Source organism: Antechinus flavipes, chromosome X (genome assembly GCF_016432865.1).
Source record: "Antechinus flavipes isolate AdamAnt ecotype Samford, QLD, Australia chromosome X, AdamAnt_v2, whole genome shotgun sequence".
NCBI lineage: Eukaryota > Metazoa > Chordata > Mammalia > Dasyuromorphia > Dasyuridae > Antechinus > Antechinus flavipes.
The window spans coordinates 5,170,667-5,192,995 of NC_067404.1; the positions used below are offsets into that span (position 1 = coordinate 5,170,667).

The 22,329-nt window shown below is 41.8% G+C and overlaps 1 protein-coding gene across 1 annotated transcript; it reads left to right on the plus strand.

The window, feature by feature from the left end:
* The first annotated feature begins 18,958 nt into the window (after positions 1–18,958).
* LOC127542978 (ubiquitin-conjugating enzyme E2 K-like) lies at positions 18,959–22,089 on the plus strand. Its single transcript, XM_051968952.1, has one exon. It carries the CDS (start codon positions 19,423–19,425, stop codon positions 20,023–20,025), a length of 603 nt encoding a protein of 200 aa, XP_051824912.1. The 5' UTR covers positions 18,959–19,422; the 3' UTR covers positions 20,026–22,089.
* The last annotated feature ends 240 nt before the right edge of the window (positions 22,090–22,329 follow it).

A 22,329-nucleotide genomic window follows, 5' to 3' on the forward strand; every position in this document is an offset into this window, starting at 1 on the left:
CCCCACCCAGATAACAAGGGTGAAACTGTTTGTCCCTGGAGGCAGGTTCCCTTACTGAGGCAGAGTTGAAGGAGATTTTTTCCTTCAAGGATTTTCAGAGTTTTGGGGTCTCCTCTTCATTCCCCCCTCAAGCAGTCATCTCCAAATGCATTTAGGATAAAGGGATGATGATCTCTTCTTCATGTAACTGCTTCTAACTGGCAAGGGTCGTAGAGATTTCGGGGAGTTCATGCCAGGAGGTGAGGCATGAGGTATGGGGTCTGAGAATGGCAGCAGGGCATCTAAGGGGTATTTGTCCCAGTCGGTCATTCCATGTTCTCCCAGCTGAAAGGCAGTTAAGAATCCAAAGTCTGAAGCCAAAACAGATCTCAAGAGCAGATTAAAAGTGGGGTGTCATCCAGGGTTGAGATGGTGACATTCGGGAATGGGGCCTTAACAGGAAATGCATCAGGTCCCTTCTGTGGGCTGCCTGTAAGAATGCTGATGGCCCATTTAACAATATCAAATGCCAAAGAAAAGTATAAGAGAAAATGCTAGGAGCAAAAAGGTTAGCCCTTTCCCTCCAATTTCCAGGAAAGTTGGTTTCTCCTGGGGTTGGGTCACGGTAGCAGGGATTAAGGGTGTGGACTCAGAGAGTCAGGCTAGGCTGGAGGCCTTGATATCTATTAGGTTTAATAAGCCACTGATGTCTATAGGCTTTTTTTTTTTAATGCTCTGAATCCTTGGGGTTAATGGCTATCCCAGGGTTAATTTTTAGACCTTTTCAATTACGATGCTTTTAATTAAAAACAGTTGTTGATCTTTTTGAGGCAGGGTCTAGGGATGGGCATGTCCCTGCTTATCAGGGCTGCAGATCAAGATAAGAATGCAGTTTAAGCTTTTAGAAATCTCTTAACTGTCTGTGCTGCTTTTTTTTTTTTAATAGAGAGTTGGTTCCTCAATCTCACCATAAAAATCATCAAAATGCTTAAGCAAAGATCCTGAGCCTTCCCCCTACTATCCCTGCTCTTTATGGGAGAAGGGTGGAAGGGGCCAGAGGGAGTGCAAAGTAGCAGCACTGTCTACCCAGCTTACCGGCCCCTGAGATGTTTGAGCTGTCCTGGTGGATAAAAGGGGAAACAGGGCCAGACCCCAAATTCCTACTGGAGAGCAGGATGCTGGGGGACCAGCTCAACCCCTGTGGTATTCGCTGTCATGTTGGAAAGGCAGTTCCTCCAGTGCTCCTCCTGCTTGAACTCAGGACAGAGACTGGGGTCTCCTCAGATAGTTTCCATGACATCTACAGCATAAACTTTTGGGGTTCCCAGCCTAGGTCTGGGAGACATTTGCATTAACAAGGCACCTCTGCTCTGAGTGTCTTTTCAGGAGGCAGAAGTTGCCCTAAGAAGAAAAGAGCTGAGAGTCTCAGGTTTTTTAGTTCAGGTGAGGGAGTTAAAAAAAAGACAAACCCTCAGCTGTTTGTAGCAGCAGAGTGGGAGAACCATGGGGCTCAGAATGGGCTCCTCTAGTTTTGGCCTTAGTATGTTGGCTCCCTGAAAAAGTGGGGGGGGGTCCCAAGTCTCTAATTAGGCTGGGAGTTTTTTCAACTTTGAAAGAGACAATTCTGCAGGCCGTATTGGCCAGCCGCTTTTGCCTGAGGTCAGAAGTGTCTATCAGTCCCTGGATTTGAAAGGGAAAAAAAAGCACTTTTAAGATGCAAAGAAGGCTCCTTTCTAGGGCTCCAGAGAGTTGGTGCATGGAGGGAGATTGGATCCCTTTCAGCTAATCTAATCAGAGTTCAAGTTTTGAGGTTGAGGTATTTTTTCAAGCCGAGTGTGTCTCTGCATTAAGAGGCAGCCTAAAGGTGAGTCTTTAGGGATAGTGGAACAGGTTCCAAGCCCCTCATTTCTATAGCTTTTTATTCTCTCCAGGTGTCCCTAAGAGAGAGAAAGATATGACAAAAACTTTAATTTTTGTCAATTCGCAGGAGTTTTCATCATAAGCATCCTTATGGAAAGCCTCTGCTGAGCGTTAGAAGCTCCAGACCTTGCTATAGAAAGGGTGGAGTGATGGCTTACTGAAAAAAACCTCCTGAACAGTCACCAAATGGGAAATCAGAAAGACTGAAATCCTTGACTTCTAGGGAAAAATCTTTAGTGTTCTCCATTCAATAGCTCCTCGCTTAGAGAAGGAGAGCAGCAAAATGCTCCTTGAGCTGTAATGCCAGAGAAACTGAGGCAAGATAGAGATCAATTTAGGGAAACAGACAGTAAAAGAGAACTGTGGCACAACAGAGCAAGGGAGAATTTGTCAGGGACCAGCTATAGAATAGAGAACAAGTCTAGAGAGAGACACCACAGGAATCCCAAGGGAATTCTGCAAGCTAGAGAAAAGGCAACAGGAAAAGCCTTTTTCCTTTTTAAAGGTGTTCACCAAATTGAAAATGGATAAGGAGTTTTAAAATAGTTTCAGTCTCTCCTTCTAACTCCTCATTTCCCTGCTGCAGTCAGGGAATGAGAAGAGAAGAGAAAGAAAGAAGCCATCTTCACTCTCTTAACAATGTAATTAATTTGTTTTGGAATTTTACTCCCCAGCCATCATTCCAAAGGTCTTTCTTGAAGCTGCAACCTGGCCAGAGTTGGAGCTTAGAAAAGAAACCTTTCATTGTTGGCAGGGGCATAGAACGCCGATCCAGAAAAATAGAAGAGAATGTGCTAAGAGCAAAAGGTCTTGGGACTGAGAAAATTAAGAGTTAGGATGGAAACGTTCCCATGTGTAGAGAGAGAGGACATAGCCTGCTTTCTACAGCTAGGCTATTCATCTCTCCACACGGAGCTAAGGAAAGTTTAAGCAAGTGCTCTGAGAGCAGTTTGGAATCTCCCGTCTTTGTAGACATGAGCATGAGCATGCGAAAACATAGTTTTGAGGCTTCTTCAGTTAAAAGGCTGTGACAGGAGGCACTGCTCTAAAGCAGGATGACCCAGTCAGGGAAACCGAGCCTCGATTTAAAATGTATGGGACGAGCACGTTTCCTGAGGGCTGGAAGCTGCGGCTTCTTTAAGAGCCAGGCAAAGGGTCTGGGAGGGACGTGGCCCGCTTGTGCAGAATGCTGCTAAGTTCTGTTTTAACAATTGATGAAAACTTTTCCGGAGATTTGAGAAGATAAGATTGAGCCCCCAATCTCCCAACTGTACAGTAACCCCAAGAAGGGGGCAGGATAGGAGCTAAATGGCAGGTTGCCAAGCCAGATGGGAGAGGTCTGAAAAAGGCCTCGAGTGCCTCTGTGATCCCCACTCCATGGGGGAGGAGGAGGAAAGGCCAGAGGTGCCCAGTGAGGGTGGGGGAGAACTTACCCAGCACTTCCCCAATAGCGAGGGCTCAGCTATCGATTCCACACTGGAACTTGGGGACGGGGTAACCGACCAAACCCCCAAATCTTGCTGGGAGAGCAAGACCCAGAAGGAAAGACCGCTTACCCCTGTCCAGGGAGTAGCAGTCGTGGGTAGAGACATGTCTCCATGTCTCCAAGCTCGCTCCAATTCAGTGACCTTTCTCCTCGTGGCTACAGCCTGACCATCAGAGACCCCAAAAGCTATATGTAACAGTGGAGTGGGAGAAGGGCTCAAACACGGCTTCTCTTAGGTTTCTCCAGTTATCCCCCCAAGATGGATCAGAGAGTGCTGGCCTGGGACCCCCTAGAGGGGTCCCCTAAATGGCCATGTGTCTCCTTGGTCTGGGTGGGGAGTGTTAAAGAGACACATCCTCTCGCCTCTCACAGTTCCTGCCTGAGGGCAGGGCTTTCTGGTGAGAGAAAAAGGAGTGTAGAGTTCCTTAAAGGAACATCCTTTGTCTCTGGAGGGGCTGGACAGAGGGACTTTCCTCAAGCCAAGTATCTCTGCTCAGGGAAGGATTATAGAGGCAGAGGTGTTTCTAGGTTGTGGAAAGGTAAAAGGTTTTAGTTTTCCCAAATTCTTGCAGCAACTCTGTCTAGATTTTCTACAGAATAGGGAAAGAAAAAAAGTCTTTTACCTTGTCCAGCATTCCAGATTTCTTGGTCCTGCTCTCTCTAAAAATAGAGTGTGACAAAAAGAGGCCTTTTTGCCTGAAAATGTACGTACTCTTTCCTGGAGAATACTGCCCACAGCCCAGACCCGATCTGGGTGCCCACTATCTTTAGAGATAGTGTGAGACAAAAGAAGGAGCACAGATATTCTTCCTGGAAGAATCCTGCACCAACAGCTCAAAACTCAAATTGGTTCTGAATGCCCAGAGATTTGGGGTTCCATTCGGTTGCCAAATGATGTCTAGTTTTGGGGCTCCTAGTCAGGGAACCAAAAGATGAGGTTTAGATTTAGGGAACCAAAATGAAATTCGGGTTTCTGGTGGTCAGGGAGTGAAATGATAAGGTCTTGTGGCAGGTTTGGGGTTCAGGGAACCAAAGGTAGAGGCAACCCCTTGGGATTCGGCACAAGGGTAGGGAGTTTTGGGGACTCCCTTCTGGCGGTGCAGTGGTTCTCTGTAAAAAAATTTACAGACCCGAAAACTTAGATTGATAGAAGAGGTTTATTATGGGGATTGGGAGTAAGGTTAGAAATCCTGACAGAGAGGCATAAAGTCTGCTTAGGAAATAAGTGAGGGTAAAGAGAGGATGGCACGAGAAAGAGTATTCCCGTGGACAGAGGCCCTTGGCATAGCTGGCATGTTTGGAACCTCTGCCAAGAAAGGGTTTAAGTTTGGCTCTTTTATAATGGGAGGTTTAGCTGAAGGGAACTCGTGGTGGAGTCCCAAGTTGGCTCCTCTCTGGGTTTCAGCTTGAGCTGGAATTTGTATTGAATTCAATGAGTTTCAGGACTGAGCCGACCCCACCCAGATAACAAGGATGAAACTGTTTGTCCTTGGCGGGAGGTGGGGGGGCAGAGTTGAAGGAGATTTTCTCCCTTAAGGATTTTCAGAGTTTTGGGGTCCCCTCTTCACCTGTAACAAAATGTAAGATTAAGTGGGACTGAGAAGGATGAAAATGAAGACACCGCCACCCTATCGCATCTAGGACATGTTAAACTCACAAACACACATGATCCCTTCTGCACACACAACACATGCATAAAAAAGGGTTTTGATACTGCCTTCTCACTCCTTAGCCAGACACACTCACATTTCTTAAACACTTACAAAGCCAGTTTGTGTTGGAGAAGGTTTAGGAGAACACTGAAGAAGGGAGAGAATAGAAAAATGAGGGCGATTTGGAGGGGCAAGAAGGAGGGGGGGGACTTGCTAAATCCCTGCAAAGGGTGGGAGGGACATGGTGGGGGAAGAGGAAAAGCAGGGGCTGGGGGCAGGCAGATCTCCAGCTCCATACAATCTACCCTTTAGAGGACGACTCCTCCACTTCTTGCTTTCCCTCCCCCTGCTCCTCCTCTCCTCCCTCCTGCCTCTTCCCCTCCAACAACCAGGATGGGCCATAGTCTAGCAGGGGTCCTCAAACTACATCCCACCGGCCAGATGCGGCAGCTGAGGAGGTTTATCCCCCTCACCCAGGGCTAGGAAGTTTCTTTATTTAAAGGCCCACAAAACAACGTTTTTGTTTTTACTACAGTCCAGCCCTCCAACAGTCTGAGGGACAGTGAACTGGACCCTTATGCTAGGGTATGAGAGGTAGACCCAGTGATATCACAGTAGGGGCAGGGTTAGTCTTTGCCCAGAGCAGAAGGAGGGAGAAGAGAGAGCAGGAGGCCTGATAAGGTCAGAGAAGTTAGGGGGCCCCTGCCTCGGTCTTTTCTCTCAGTTGAAGTTACCCAGCCTGACGAGGGTGATATAAACTGAGATCTTGGGGGTTGGAGAAGGGTGGTCCTGGATTAGAAATCTCAAACCCCTCTGGGAGAGGCCCCACCCTCCTGTTCATATAGGACAGTACTCTCTTCCTCAGATTCAACTGGAAATCCTAGCCTGGGGCATAGTCACCACATTCTATTGGAAAGTCCCCAACTCCCAGTCAAGGAGACCCAATAAAATCGAACATTGTGTGCCCAGACCTTTGCAAAAGTCCTAACAAGATTTTGCCCACTAAGAGAGATGTTCTCTTAGTATAATAAACCCATTCTTGCCACAAACCTCTCACCTGTATTCATTTGGGTTTGCAAATTCTTTCACAAAGCCTGAGGACTGGCCAGGGGACCCCATTGCTGTCAGGGGATCTCTCAACCCTCATTTTCATACCTCAACATTTGCTGGCCCAGTATGGGGATCCCCGAAATTCTGGCCGAGGTAAGCCTTCTCTTGTTGTCTATTCTACAGCTGGAATACCCAAATACCCAGGAAGATTTGGGCTATAGAAAGTTTCTACACTCAAGCAGAATTCCCTGGGGACTCCTGGACTCAGAATTCCTGCGTTTTAACGGAAGTCCCCTTAATCAGGGAATTTCTGTCACTTGTCTCCCTCTCTAGGAACACCTGGGAGGATGGGGTGGTATAGAATTGGGGAAATCTGGGACTTGTGACAAAATGGGACAATCTAACTCTGTTTCTATTCCTAAGGATTCTCCCTTAGGCTGTTTCTTAAACAGAGACAAATTCGGCTTAAAAGATCTCAAAACTAACAAGCTTAAATTAAAACAGTACTGCAGGATGCTGTTTAAAATTGCTGGAGAGAAATCAAAATGAGATTCTAACCTTTTAAATAACTCTTTTCTTCCTGCTCCTCTAGGGACACGGATTCCTCCTCTGCACCCCTATGCAGCCCTTATCAGGAGGCTTCTGCATCCCTTTCAGAACCACATCCTTATCAAAGACAGGACCTCATGTCTGACAATATTTTTTAACTCTGTCATCCTCACCTCCTGAACCAGATCCTGAGACTTTCCAGCCCCCCACTCCTCAATCCCTCTGATACAAGGAGTGGGATCCCTTTTTCTTCTCCTCAGGATACTGATTTTAACTTCTGCCCTTTGAAAGATGCAGCAAACTCTCAGGGAGAGACATTCAGAACAGAGGAGCCTCTTTCAATGTCAAATCTCTTCCAGACTAAGAAAAAACCTAGCCATTACTCTGAGGACTCCACCAAGTTTTTTGAGAGGTCCAAGGCCAACACTCTCCTTGATCTCTCCTGGGGAGATGTTAATCTACCCCAGATATACAGAGAAAGCTGCAGACGCCAGCTTTGGGCCCTTCAACTTCTCTCACTCAGCTGTTAGAAACACTTTTGGAGTTTTTAATAATAGGGAGCAAACTGCAACAGAGGAAAAATACCGCAGAGTTAAATCAAGAAATGGAGAACAGTCCTAAATTTTAGCTACTACATCCGGAAACCATAGAGGTTTGTGCTTCGGGTGTCATAGACAGGCCTGAAACTGTCCTTGGAAACTCCCTGGTCCTTGCCCCAAGTGAAACCAGGAAGGGCACTGGAGGAGAGACTGCCAACAAGGGACAAGCTGCCGCCCCCAATGCCTCACCCTCCAGCGGGAGTTTGGGGCTTGGTCAAGATCTCCTTGCTCCATTATCGGGTATCAGGTATACTCAGATGTGGCCAGTAAGACCATTGAATTTCTTTTTGCTATGGGGACTTTTCTTTCATTCTTGCTCTAGTGCTCTGGTCTCACATGCCCACCCCTCATAGAGTGGGGATTGCAGAGGAACTTAAGAATTGTTTGGAGACTTTCCCTCTGCCCTGTCAGTTTGGTGGCCTGTTGTTTAAACATTCCTTTCTTATTATTCCCTCCTGTCCTGCTCCCTTACTGGGGCTCAATTTAATACTGAAATTGGGGACCCAATTTTCTCTTCTCAGACTTCCAGGTGACCTTTTTGTGCTGTTCTCAAAGCCCTCCCATGTTCCCTTTGAAATCTGGGAGAAAATAGATTCCTCTGTCAGGATTGAGAAATTTCTTAAGCACAAATTTTTAGCAAAAGAGTTAAGAGATTTGGAGCCACTTAACTGCAGTCTTGATCTGCACTTAATCTGTTACCAAAGTTCATTATTTGCATTATTTGCAAAGGCCCCATTCCCAAACTTCACCATCTCCACCCTGGATGCCAACTCACTTTTAACCTGCTTGTGAGATTTGTTTCCTCCAGGCTCCAAACTATGAACTTCTAACTACTTCTTCAGCCTGAAGATCATGGGACAACTGAGTTGGACATTCACCATCCCCTAGATACTGTGGTTGCCATCTTCATATCTCACACTTCCCCTCCTGGCTTGAACCCCCACTGAACATAGGGACAATTCTATGACCACTGTGAGCTTGAAGCAGCTACAAAAGATGAGACCTTCATCCCTTTGCCCCAAATGAATTTGGGATGACTGCTTGAGGGGGAAATGATATCAACTGAGATCCTGGAGGAAGGATGGTTTGGGGTTAGAAATCTCAAACCCCTCTGGGAGAGGCCCCACCCTCCTGTTCATATAGGAAACTCTCAGATAAGTAATCTCCTCCTCAGATTCAATTGGAGATCCTAGCCTGGGGCATGGTCACCACATTCTATTGGAAGGTCCCCAACTCCCAGTCAAGAAGACCCAATAAAATCGAACATTGTGTGCCCAGACCTTTGCAAAAATCCTAACAGGATTTTGCCCACTAAGAGAGATGTTCTCTTAGTGTAATAAACCCATTCTTGCCACAAACCTCTCACCTGTATTCATTCGGATTTGCGAATTCTTTCACAAAGCCTGAGGACTGGCCAGGGGACCCCATTGCTGTCAGGGGATCTCTCAACCCTCATTTTCACACCTCAACAAGGGGAGGAGGCTGCAGCACATCTTCCACTTTGAGGAGGGTCCAGAGCTCAGTAGGGTTGCAGGTTCCCAAGAGCAGGCTGGGGCTAGGTGGTGGGGGGCCAGAAAGGGGGCTGTTCTGGGTGTCCTATATGGGAACTGCCCAGTAGCTGCAATAGCTGCAGCCCCTTGGATCCCAAACAAACCCTGAAGCAGAGGCAGAGATGAGGAATGGCTCCCAATCTCCTTTCTCCAAGCATGAGAACAAAGAGATGAGAAGGGGTCGGGAGGGAAATGGGGACATCCTGGCAGGCACACATATCTGCCCCTGGCCAAATCTGGGCTGGAAGGAACTGGAGGCAATTGCTGCTGGCCACCTTCCCTCCCCAATAAAGGACAGTTGAGGCACAAGACTGGAGATTCTTCCAGGCTCCAGGATGTTTCTGTACCCAGGAGGAGCATCACCCAGGGGACTTAGAGCACCTGAGGGGACCCAGACATCGAGCCAGGAGCATCTGGAGTCTGAGAAGTAGGCATCTTTATTAGGCAACTGCAGGAATAGAGACTGGACACCTGAGGGATGTGGGGGACTCCCAGAGAAGGGAAATCCCTCCATTGACACATCTTCACTGTATGCAATTGGTACTTTCAGAAACTTGTTTGGAACATGGACATCTTAGCAACTCTAACCCCTCAATAAAGACAGGCAGTAGGTCATGCAGGGTCCAGGGTCAGCCCAAAGACTGTGTCCCTGGTTCCCCTGTCCCCAAGAAGCTGGGGAGACCAATGACCATGTTCTGATACTTGTTTGAGAGAAAGGAAGGCATGACAGAGTCTCACCAACAGGTGAATCCAAGGAAATGGGCAAGCAACTAAGCCCAGAGGCCCAGCTCCAGGAAAAGTGTTAATGGAGCCCGCTGACTAAGACAAAACTTGGAGAAAAAATTGGATAAGTAAACGGCTGATCAGAGTTATGAAGGATATCTGTTAATTAGCCAGTTTGGGGCAAGACTTTACCAGTGTCAAATCAGGGAAACCCAAGCATGGTATAAAAGAAAAATTAACCTTGCAGTATACAAAAAGTCACACACAGCAGAAGAGTGTCAAGATTATCTTTGTATCAGAAGTAGAACTGGGACTCCTATCTAGCTCCTCTAACTCCATTAACATTTCCTAATATTGAACCACTTATCTTGCCACTGAATCATGGTCTCTATCCCAAACAAAGCCTCTTCTTCAGCTCTCTTATATGGGTGCTCTCTCTCCTCAGTTCCCTCTTTATCCAGTCTTTACTTCAAACCACCAACTGGGACCAGAGGCTTAAGTCTCCAGCTCAAAGCATGCTCAGAGTGTTACCTTGTCATTCATGCTACAGAGGAAAAAAACTGAATTCTAGAGTGGTGATGGCAGTTGTCTGAGGTTACACAGCAAGAAAGTGTCCACAGATAGTAAGACAGGATGTGAACCAAGAGTTTCCCTACTCAACATTAACCAGTTTGTTTATTAGATTTTTCTGTCTCTTATACTCCAATCTCATTAGTGTACCCTCATATCTCTGGTTGTTCTAAGACTAAAAGGATGAGGAGTACATTTCTTTTTAAATGTCAAGACAAAAGTCATTAAAAAAAAATCTATCCAATTTCACCTCATTAACATTCAACAGCCACTTATTGGTCTGAATTGATGTCTTTTGCAGAATTTCTGTCTATACCCTACTCTTTCTCTATCAACCTAAGGTTACTAAGACCCTAGAAAACTGGTAGATTTCTTCTCAATAAACTCTCTAATTATAGCCATCAGAACAACCCAATATGGACATGGTAGCACAATAATGGGCAGCTGGGTGATAAACTGGATAAAGAGCTGGACCTGCCTAGATTGTGTCCTACTTGTTTTCCAGTTTTGCCCAAAGATTATCAGATAGTGGGTTGTTATCCCAAAAGCTGGGTTCATTGGCTTTATCACACACTGGGTTATTTTTGCTGTTGTTTACTGTCTTGTGTGCTAAGTCCATTCCACTGAGCGACCACTCTTTCTTAGCCAGTACTAGAGAGTACTGATAATTACTGCTTTATAATATAGTTTGAGATCTGGTTGCACTAAACCACATTCCTTTGTATTTTTTCATTCATTTCCTTGATATTCTTGCTTGATCTTTTACTATTCTGTATATATTTTTTTCTTATTCTTTTCAAGCCCAAGCAGATAGTTTTTGTCAGTTTGATTGATATGGCACTGAATATATAAATCAGTTTAGGCACATTTGGGCATCCTTGCTTCACCTCAATCTTACTGAGAAGGCTTCTGGTTCATCCTCATTACCAATAATGCTTGGTGATGGTTTTAGGTAGATACTGCTTATTCTTTTAAGGAGTATTCCTTTCACTCCTAAGCCCTGCACAATGTTTTTAATAGGAAAGGATCTTGTATTTTGTCAAACACTCTTTGAGCATTTGAGATAATTATATGATTTGAGAATTCTTTCACAATTCATGATTTCTGTTGCTTTTCCTAATGATATAGTAGATGGTTTTCCTAATATTGAACCAATCCTGCATTCCTGGTATATACCAGTATCTTATACCATGTAGCCAAATAAATTCAAAACAGTTGCATGATTTAAACATAAAGGGAATAACCATACCTTGCTAATTATTTACTAAAGTATTATTTAGTATAATATGTATGATATATATTATATATATTGTAATATAATAAATAAATTTATTATGTATACTAAATTATTATTACTAAAACTAAAATACTAACCTAATTTCTGTAACCATAAGGGAATCAGAAGAACAAGGAATAATCTACCTGTCAGAATTATGGGGGAAAGAAAAATTCATCACCAAATGAGATAGAGACTATTGTAAAACACAAGATAAATAATTTTTATTACATTAAATTAAAAATGTTTAGAAAAACAAAACTAATACCAAGAAGATCAGAAGGAAAGCAGAAAGCTGGAAAACAGTTTCTACAGCAAGTGTCTCTGATAAATGCCTTATTTCTCAAATATATAGATACTGATTCAAATTTAGGAGAACACAAGCCATTTCCCAACTGATAAATGGTCAAAAGTTTGGTCCCTTAAGGGCTTAAATAGTCCCAGCAATGGGCAATTAGACTTCTCAGACTTGGTGGATTTATGCAGATGATTCAGGTTCTCATACTCTTCTCTGGCACCCTCCTCTGACAATCAGATATTCATTTATTTAAGAGAGGGACTGTGCCCAGAAAAGCTGTGTTACTATATCATTATTATATTTCTACGCTAGGTTAGCTCAAACTTAACCTGTTGTTATTAACCAAACAATGACTTGCTTGTACCTGGTTTCATCCCAACCCTGTCCCTGAATTAAGAGATTTTTGGTAATCCTGCCTCCTCTAATAGCCTGGAACAAGATACATATTGAGGGACTCCTGGACTAACTGACACTTTTTAATAGTTTTTTTTTTTTATTTACAAGATATATGCATGGGTAATTTTTCAGCATTGCCAATTGCAAAACCTTTTGTTCCAATGTTTCCCCTCCTTCCTCCCACCCCCTCCCCCAGATGGCAGGTTGACCAATACATGTTAAATATGTTAAAGTATAAGTTAAATACAATATATGTATATATGTCCATACAGTTATTTCGCTGTACAAAACGAATCAGACTCTGAAATATTGTACAATTAACCTGTGAAGGAAATAAAAAATGCAGGCAGACAAAGATAGAGGGATTGTGAATTCTATGTGGTGGTTCTTACTCATCTCCCAGAGTTCTTTCACTGGCTGTAGCTGGTTCAATTCATTACTGCTCTATTGGAACTGATTTGGTTCATCTCATTGTTGAAGAGGGTCATGTCCATCAATCATATTCCATAATATTCATATACCACAACTTATTCAGCCATTCTCCAGCTGATGGGAATCCACTAAATTTCCAGTTTTTAGCCACTCCAAAGAGGTCTGCCACAAACAATTTTGTACATGTGGGTCCCTTTCCCTCCTTTAAGATCTCTTTGGGATATAAGCCAGTAGTAACACTGCTGGATCAAAGGGTATGCACAGTTTGATGACTTTTTGAGCATAGTTCCAAATTGTTCTCCAGAATGGCTGAATATATTCACAATTCCACTAACAATGTATCAGTGTTCCAGCCTTCCCACATCCCCTCCAGCATTCTGCATTATCTTTCCCTGTTATTCTAGCCAATCTGACAAGTGCGTAGTGGTGTCTCAGAATTGTCTTAATTTGCATTTCTCTGATTAATAATGACTTGGAGCATCTTTTCATATGTTAGAAATAGTTTCAATTTCTTTGTCTGAGAATTGTCTGTTCATATCCTTTGACCATTTATCAATTGGAGAATGGCTTGATTTCTCATAAATTAGAGTCAATTCTCTAAATATTTTGGAAATGAGGTCTTTATCAGAACCTTTGACGGTAAAAAATGTTTTCTCAGTTTATTGCTTCCCTTCTAATCTTGTCTGGAATTAGTTTTGTTTGTACAAAAACTTTTCAATTTGATATGATCAAAATTTTCTATTTTGTGATCAATAATGATTTCTGGTTCTTCTTTGGTCATAAATTCTTTCTTCTTCCACAGGTCTGAGAGATAAACTATCCTATGTTCTTCTAATTTCTTTGTAATCTCATTCTTTATACCAAGGTCATGAACTCATTTTGACCTTATCTTAGTGTACAGTGTTAAGTGTGGGTCAATGACTAGTTTCTGCCATATTAATTTCCAATTTTCCCAGCAATTTTTGTCAAACAGTGAGTTCTTATCCCAAAAGCTGAGGTCTTTGGGTTTGTCAAATACTAGATTATTAAAGTTATTGACTATTTTGTCCTTTGAACCTAACCTATTCCATTGATCAACTAGTCTATTTCTTAGCCAATACCAAATGCTTTTGGTAACTGCTGCGTTATAATATAATTTTAGATCTGGTACAGCTAAGCCACCTTCATTTGATTTTTTTTTATTAGTTCCCGTAAAATTCTTGACCTTTTATTTTTCCATATGAACTTGTTTTGTTTTTTTTTTCTAGGTCATTAAAATAATTTTTTGGGAGTCTGATTGTTATAGCACTAAATAAATATATTAGGTAGTATTGTCATCTTTATTATATTTGCTCGCCCTATCTAAGAGCATTTAATATTTTTCCATTTGGTTATATCTGACTTTATTTGTGTGGAAAGTTGTAGTTTTGCTCATATAGTTCTTGATTTTCCCTTGGCAGATAGATTCCTAAATATTTTATACTATCAGTAGTTACTTTAAATGGAATTTCTCTTTGTAACTCTAACTGTTGGATTTTGTTAGTGATATATAAGAATGTTGATGAGTTATGTGGGTTTATTTTGTATCCTGCAACTTTGCTGAAGGTGTAGATTATTTCTAATAGCTTTTTAGTAGAATCTCAGGGGTTCTCTAAGTATACCATCATATCATCAGCAAAGAGTGATAATTTGGTTTCCTCATTACCTACTCTAAATCCTTTAATCTCTTTCCCAATTCTTATTGCCAAAGCTAGCATTTCTAATACAATATTGAATAGTAATGGTGATAATGGGCAACCTTGTTTCACTCCTGATCTTATTGGGAATGGTTCCTAACTGACACTTTCTAAAGGAAGCCTCCTCCTGACTGTAGGCCCTGCAGAGCCAGACCTTTTTTTGTATGTTATAGTCAGAAAGAAGAAAAATCATAACAACAATTCATACATGAAAGTGTTGGGAGAATAGGGAATATCATTCCTAGGTTCAAAACTTTGAGGATGAACAGAGTTGGCAAAACAAAAACAGAGTATTAGTAGTTCCTTGTTTATTTGATTTTGAGTCAAATTACTTTAGAACAGAAACCATTTGGTGATTGCCTACTGAACATGCAGCATAATGTTAGGCTGTACAGAAGAGTGATGGGGGAAAGAAGAAGGAAGGTTGGAGATCACGGGGAACAGCACCTCTATGGCAAGTTCCAGAAGGAAGTTGCCTGGCTCTATTCTCCTGCTTTTTTTTGGTGAGCATTCCCTTGCAATCAGGTAGCATGATTTCAACAAATTAGACACATTATGGGGATAAGGACATGGAATATATGAACATGGATTTATACAGTCCAGAAAATGGAAGTGAGGATTGTCATTGGGGTTATGAGTAGAGTTCTTTGCAAATAGTAAGTGCTTAGTAAATGCTTTTACAATCATTCATTCATGACTGGCAGAAAGGAGCTCTCTTTAAAGAGATGATGCTTTGGGGGCCCTCAAATAATCAAAAGCCTCCAAAATTTTTTCTTGTTAAAAATCTAAAGGAAATGTCAAAAACATAATGAAAATTCAAATGGGATGAGAATTTGAGAAGATGATGTTGCCATGGAAACTCTCTAGAGCAACTAAGCCTTTCACATTGATCATTATTACAACATTGGGATTTTTGTATACTATGATCTCCTGTTTCAGGTCACCCCAATATGCATGAATTTCAGATATTTCTAAAATCATCATCCTAACATTTCTTATAGCAACACAATTCACTGTCACCATCATATGCCACAGCTTGTTTGGCCACTGTGCAATTGAGAAACATCTCCTCAATTTCCAATTTTTTGTCACTCCAAAAAGAGAACATTTAACTGCTTTTCTATGTATGGGTCCTTTTCATCCCTTTGAGTGCAACCTGGCCGTGATATTGCTGGTTCAAAGGGTCTACATAATTTATAGACTTTGGGGCATAGTTCCAAACTGTTCTCCAGAATGGTGGGACCACCAAACAACTCCTCCAACAATTCACTGTGCAATTATTTTCCCTCATCCCCTCCAGCATTTGTCATTTCTGATAGCTGTAAAGTGGAACCTCTGAGTTGTTTTTGTTTGTATTTGTGTAAAAACTTGTCATTTAAAAGTGCTTTCATATGACTATAGAAAGCTATGATTTCTTCTTCTGAAAGTTCCCTCTTCATATCCTTTGACTATTATTCAATTGGGAAATGACCCTTATTTTTATAAATCTGACACAATTCCCATTTTATTTGCTATGGGAGGCATTTATCAGAAAAACAATGATATAAAAATTTGGATATGATTTCATTATCTGTTGCAACTTTTGTACACTACAATTTCCATAAGTGTGTCTTTTAGGTAGGTCTCTTTTTATTTTGTCTGACATAATTTGTATCTGCCTTTTTTGTTTCAACTGAAGCAGCATAGATTGTGCTCCACTCCCTTATTTTAATTCTGTTTGTGTGTTTATATGTCAGCTGTGTTTCTTCACCTAAACAATATTTTATTGAATTCTGGTTTCTAATTCATCCTGCTATCTATTTCTGTTTTATGGGAGAGCTCATCCCTTTTGAATTTATAGTTAGAATTACAAACTGAATATTTCCCTGCATATCATTTATTTCTGTTTCTTCTTTTTTCTATCTCTTTTTATGTGCTGTACTTCCTCAAAGGTCTATTTTTCTTCTAAGCATTGCTTCCCTTGATGTTCTCTTCCACTTTTCTTCTCCTTGCCCCTTTCCTCTTATCCCAAGCAAACAAAGAGTAGCAACCACAAAGGTGGAAATACTATGTTTGATACACATTGTCTTCATAGTTCTCTCTTTAGATGTGGATGGCTTTTTTGTTAATTGTCTATTAGAATTGCCTTGAATCACCACACTATTGAGAAGAGCTGAGTTCATCCCAGTGATCATCACATAATTTTGTTCTTATTGTGTACAATGTTCTCTTAGTTCTGCTCAATTCTCTCAGCAGGCTTTTCTAAAATCAGCCTGCTCATCATTTCTTATTGAACAATTATATATATATATATATATATTCATATATCATCACTTATTCACCCATTCCCCAACTGATGGGCATCCAATCAGTTTTCAGTTCCTTGCTACTACTAAAAGAGCTGCTATAAACATTTTTGCACATGTGGGTCGCTTTCCCTTTGCTGATGTATCTCTTGAGTCTTATATTAGGAAAGCTTAAAATTTCTGTTTCATTAAATGTCCATTCTCCCGCCTGAATGATTTTACTCAATTTTCCCACACAGTTTGTTCTTTATTGTAAGCCTATTTCTTTGCCTTCCCAAATATCATATTCCAAGATTTTTCTCTTTTAACATGTAATTCGCCAACTTTTGTATGATTCTCCCTATGGCAATGTACTTCAGAGATGGAATTACTTACAAGAACTGGTCTATGCATAAAGAAATGGAAAGAAATAGGTTTAATAATAATTTAATAATTGGTAATTAATGTAATAGGAAAAAAATCACTTCTCTCAGTCAGAAGATGGGATCTAGATGTAGCAAAGCCTGATTGGAACCTCAGCCATACTACCAAGGATAATGAGTACAGTTATAGCCTCACTTTCTGACTTTGTGAACTCCTCAGAGTTATTGGTTTTTTTTCCCTTAAAAACAGTACAATTAGTGTGCATACCCTTTGATCCAGCAGTGTTACTACTGGACTTACATCCCAAAGAGATACTAAAGAAGGGAAAGGGACCCACATGTGCTAAAATGTTTGTGGCAGCCCTGTTTGTAGTGGCTAGAAGCTGGAAATTCAATGGATGCCCATCAATTGGTGAATGGCTGAATAAGTTAAGGTATATGAATATTATGGAATGCTATTGTTTGGTAAGAAATGACCAACAGGATGAATACAGAGAGGCCTGGAGAGACATGAACTGATGCTGAGTGAAATGAGCAGAATCAGGAGATCATTATACACTTCGACAATGATACTGTATGAGGATGTATTCTGATGGAAGTGAATTTCTTCAACAAAAGATCTAATTCAGTTCCAATAGATCAATGATGGACAGAATCAGCTACACCCAGAGAAGGAACACTAGGAAATGAATGTGGATTACTTGCATTTTTTTTTCTTCCCAGATTATTTTTACTTTCTGAATCCGATTTTTCTTGTGCAACAGGAGAACTGTATGGATCTGTACACATATATTGTATTTAACATATATTTTAACATTTATGAGACCACATCACATCTAGGGGAAGAGGTGGATGGAAGGAAGGGAAAAGTTGGAACAGAAGTAAGTACAAGGCACAAAGTTGAAAAATTAACCATGCATATATTCTGTGAATAAAAAGGTATAAAAAAACAGTACAGTTATGTGGTGTAATGCATAGAACACTGGGTTTGGAGCCAGGAAGATCTGAGTTCAAGTCTGGCCTTAGACACAAAGACCCTAAACAAGTTAGTTAACTCTTCTTTGCCTCAGTTCTTCATCTGTGAAATGGGAACACACTGGACAAGGAAATAGCAAACCAATCCAGTATCTTTCTAAGAAAGCTCCATGGATAAAGAAAGATATATGGCATCACATAAACATGGTATCTCAGTTATTCAGTCAACAAACATTTCAAAGTGTTTAAAAACTGTCAGGCACTTAGGAGGAAAAAGAAAAGTCAAATGCAATCCCTTTTCTCAAGGTCCTCACATCGAATGGGGCAGATGATAGACAAACAGCTGAAGTGCAAGCAAATCATATATGGTAAATTCGAAATAAGGCAGAGAAAACGGGCTCTGGAGAGAAGGAGAGCCAAGAAGGGCTTCTTGTACAAGGTGGGATTCTAAGTGGGATCTAAAGGGAGTCAGGGGAACCAGGAGATAGGGACGGGGAGGGCCCCCGGTGGAGGGGAGGGGTCGCGCCTGCGAAAATGGCCAGAGTAGGCAGATGGCGTGTCCCGTGCCCAGGCCCGTAAGGAGGAGGGCCCCACTGGATCACAAACTCTGCAGGGAGAGTGTGGGGTAGAGGAAGAGTGAGCGGATGGCAGCGGGTTGTGGTGCGCTACCAGAAGTATCGGTTGTTGTCTATGGTTTGTTCTTTGTCCCACTAATGCTTGAGATTTAGATGTTCCGGTTCCCATTGCTCTGGCCCTGATGTCCCAGAGGCCCCTTCCTTCGCTCTTCCCTGCCCCCTCTTCCTCTGGAAGACTAGCCCTCTTCCTGTGGTGATGTCACAGTGACCCCCCCCCCCCTTAACTGTAAATCGTTGTCTCCAGGTGAGGACGTGTGGGGACCAGAGCCACTGGAGGGCTTCAGGGCCCTCACCTAGTTTCCTTCCGGTCCTTTAAATTCCCCCCCCCCCTCCATTACCGCCATTTTGCCGCCATCTTCCATACTGAACGATCGCGTGCCTAAGTGTCTGTGTTAGGTAAGTGCCCCCCGGCTCCCGCCTCTGCCCCTCCGCGTCTTCTCTCTTCTCTCCCCCCCCCCAGCCTTTTCATGAAGCTCTCCCCCGGCCCCGCTGGCTTTTCGTCGTGCCGGGAAGGATGTGAGTAAGTGGGGGCAAAAGCCCCGGGAGCGTCCGCGTGGTGTGTGCGCGCGTGCGTGTGCATGGTGTGTCCCGCGTGGCAACCCTTGCTTACAGCTGGGACTGCTTCCTCGCCAGCCGCTGCGTTCTGCCTCCCGAGCGGTCTCTTCGCCTCCTGGGCTGGATGACTGGATCCCGATCCCCACTGGACATGGAGTGAGGGCTCCGTCCCACTTCCTGCTCTTGGAACCAGGCAAGGGGAGCATCCTGGGGCTTGGGGCCGGGCTGTCGGGCACGGGGGTTCCATGTTGTTTGTCCTTTCACGCTGACAATGATAACTAACGGCGACCATAACGAGTAACTAGGAAACAAAATGTTCACTCTTTTAGCGTAATTGTTGCACTGTGAGGAGAGCCTTTGGCTGAGGTCTTGGCGGTGGCAGAGGCGGGGGTGTGACTCGGCGGCGGAAGGAGACATGGCCAACATTGCGGTGCAGCGAATCAAGCGAGAGTTCAAGGAGGTGCTGAAGAGCGAGGAGACAAACAAAAACCAAATTAAAGTAGATCTGGTAGATGAGAACTTTACAGAACTAAGAGGAGAGATAGCGGGACCGCCAGACACCCCGTACGAAGGAGGAAGATACCAACTCGAGATAAAAATACCAGAAACGTACCCATTTAGTCCCCCTAAGGTGCGCTTCATTACTAAGATTTGGCACCCTAATATTAGTTCTGTCACAGGGGCCATTTGTTTGGATATTCTGAAAGATCAATGGGCAGCAACAATGACTCTAAGGACAGTATTGCTCTCATTGCAAGCTTTATTGGCAGCTGCAGAACCAGATGATCCACAAGATGCAGTAGTAGCAAATCAGTACAAACAGAATCCAGAAATGTTCCAAGAGACAGCTCAATTTTGGGCACATGTGTATGCGGGAGCGCCACCTACTAGTCCAGAATATGCCAAAAAAATAGAAAACCTGTGTGCTATGGGATTTGATAGGAATGCAGTAATAGTGGCCTTGTCTTCAAAATCATGGGATGTAGAGACTGCAGTAGAATTGCTTCTGAGTAACTGAGGCATAGAGAGAAAGATGCTGCTGTAGGCCAGTCTGCCCGCTTCTTCAGAAGCGTCACCATCTGTTATTTTTACAGTTCTGTATAGATTCTTTTAAAACTGGTGTTGTTGCCTCATTATTATCTCAGCATGATTGAAGACTGAAAAAAACAAACCCTGCTCTGTAAATAAAGCTAATTAAACATCTGTGTGAATTCAAAAAAAGAATAATTGTTGCGTAATAATTGAAATAATTAACAACTTTAGCACAATTGCAGCATATAAAATAAACCCACATGAATAATTGATATTTCTATGTATAATCAGCAAAGTCCAACAGTGAAAGATAGGGGGGAAATTCCATTTAAAATAACTAAATATTATAAAAAAAACTTGGGAGTATACCTGTCAAGACAAACTCAGGAAGTAGATGAATACAAAATATTTTTCATAGAAATGAAATAAAGTCTAAGCAATTGAAGCAACATCATTTGCTCTTGGATAGGCTGAGCCAATATAATACAAATGCCAATTCTACCCAAGATAATTTAATTATTTTGTGCTTTATCAAATTAACCTATCAAAAATATTTTTAATGTATTTTATAAAAATTATTTTATAGAGCTGGAAATAAGTATCCTGGAAAAAAAAAGTTTAAAAATGTTAAAGGAATTAATGGTAAAAAAAATTAGAAGCAAGTTGGACTAATCATACCACATCTCAAACTGTATTATAAAGTGGTAATCATCAAAACTACCTGGTAATGTTTAAGAAATTGAATAGTGGAATAGATTAGATGCAGAAGATAGACTATTAAATGAACATATTAATCCAGTGTTTGATAAATGACAAGAATTCCTTATTGGACAAAATCTAGAAAACTTGTCTGATTGAGGGATTATGAAGTTTGGATTTACTCCTGCAATAAGTCACCACTTCTAACTTAATAAGATAATTTAATAATTAATAAGATAGTTTAATGATTACAAATAAACTGGAATAGTACAATTGCCACACAATAATAACATTACAAAGATAAGCATAATAGCAAAGAGAAAAAAAAGAAAAGTAGTAATATTCAAAGAAAAACATCACCACTTCAAGGCAATACCAACTTCTGAGTCAAATAGTTAGAGAATCCCAGGTCACAGGTTTCAGTGTTCTGACTATGAAGGTGCCAGGAAGAAGGGTCTCTCTATGGGTGAGATTCCAAAGAGTCTCTTCCTTAATGCACTTATGTATTACTTTAAATAAAGAAGGTTGGGGGGGGGGGGGAGGTAGCCTGCCTCTTCAATGAGTCTCTCTTGAATTGTTTATTTTCAATGAACTGTCTAGGCTCCTAAAGATAAAATAGTCAGGATGTTTTGACCTTAAAGAACTGGCCTGGGATCCTCAAGATTATACACTGGCCTTCATCTACAATCTATCACGTCCCAGGTTTAGGATCATCTTTAGGGCAAATATATGCAGACCTGCACTGAGCCATGGAGGAAGTTCTGTATTGTGTATTTATCAATCATCTATATACCAAGAGAAGTTCAAAATGGGTACATGATTTAGACATAAAAGTTGATTAGGAGAACATGGCCTAGTTTTACTGTCAGAGCTTTGTGTGTGGAATGGAGAGATAAGGTGAAGAACTTATAGGAATGTTTAGATTCTTTTTCTGTATTTTTATTTTTTAAATATTATTATTTCTATGTTTCTGTGACCAACATAAGTATTGTGTGTGCTAGCCAATATTTACTTGAACTTTAGATACATTTCCTTAACCAGAGATGATGATGTTTGTTCTTGTTCAATATTATCAATATTTAGATTATTAAAATGCTGTCAGCCCAGTAATCTGAAGTTTGAAGGTCTGATGGATCCTTCCTCTCAGAATTAGGGAAACTGAAAATGTTCTGTATCTGTTTCTTGATGCTCCCCAACCTCTGATGTAATCCTTTGTAACCAAACCTATAAAAACTGTATATCTTTCCTAAATCTTTAGCCCTTCTACCATGAGCTCTCTCTCTTTCCCTCCCCATGGTGGAATTGCTCGTTCTCATGAGAATCTATTAATAAACAACTTTTCTGTTTTTTACTTTGAGAAGTCTCTGAGTAGTCATTTTGGATAGGAATTCTATCCCTCACAGTTTTGAGGGCTCAGTCCAGCCAGAAATGACTCTGGCTTTCTCATTCCACCCACCAAATCCTCCACCCAATCTCCTATACAACAGATCAAGCCTGCAGAGTGATGGGCAGGGCCATTCTTTCTCCAAGCATATACTAATAGAGTATTGTCCAATTGGTAATTAGCCATAAGTGCTCGGACTGGACCTTG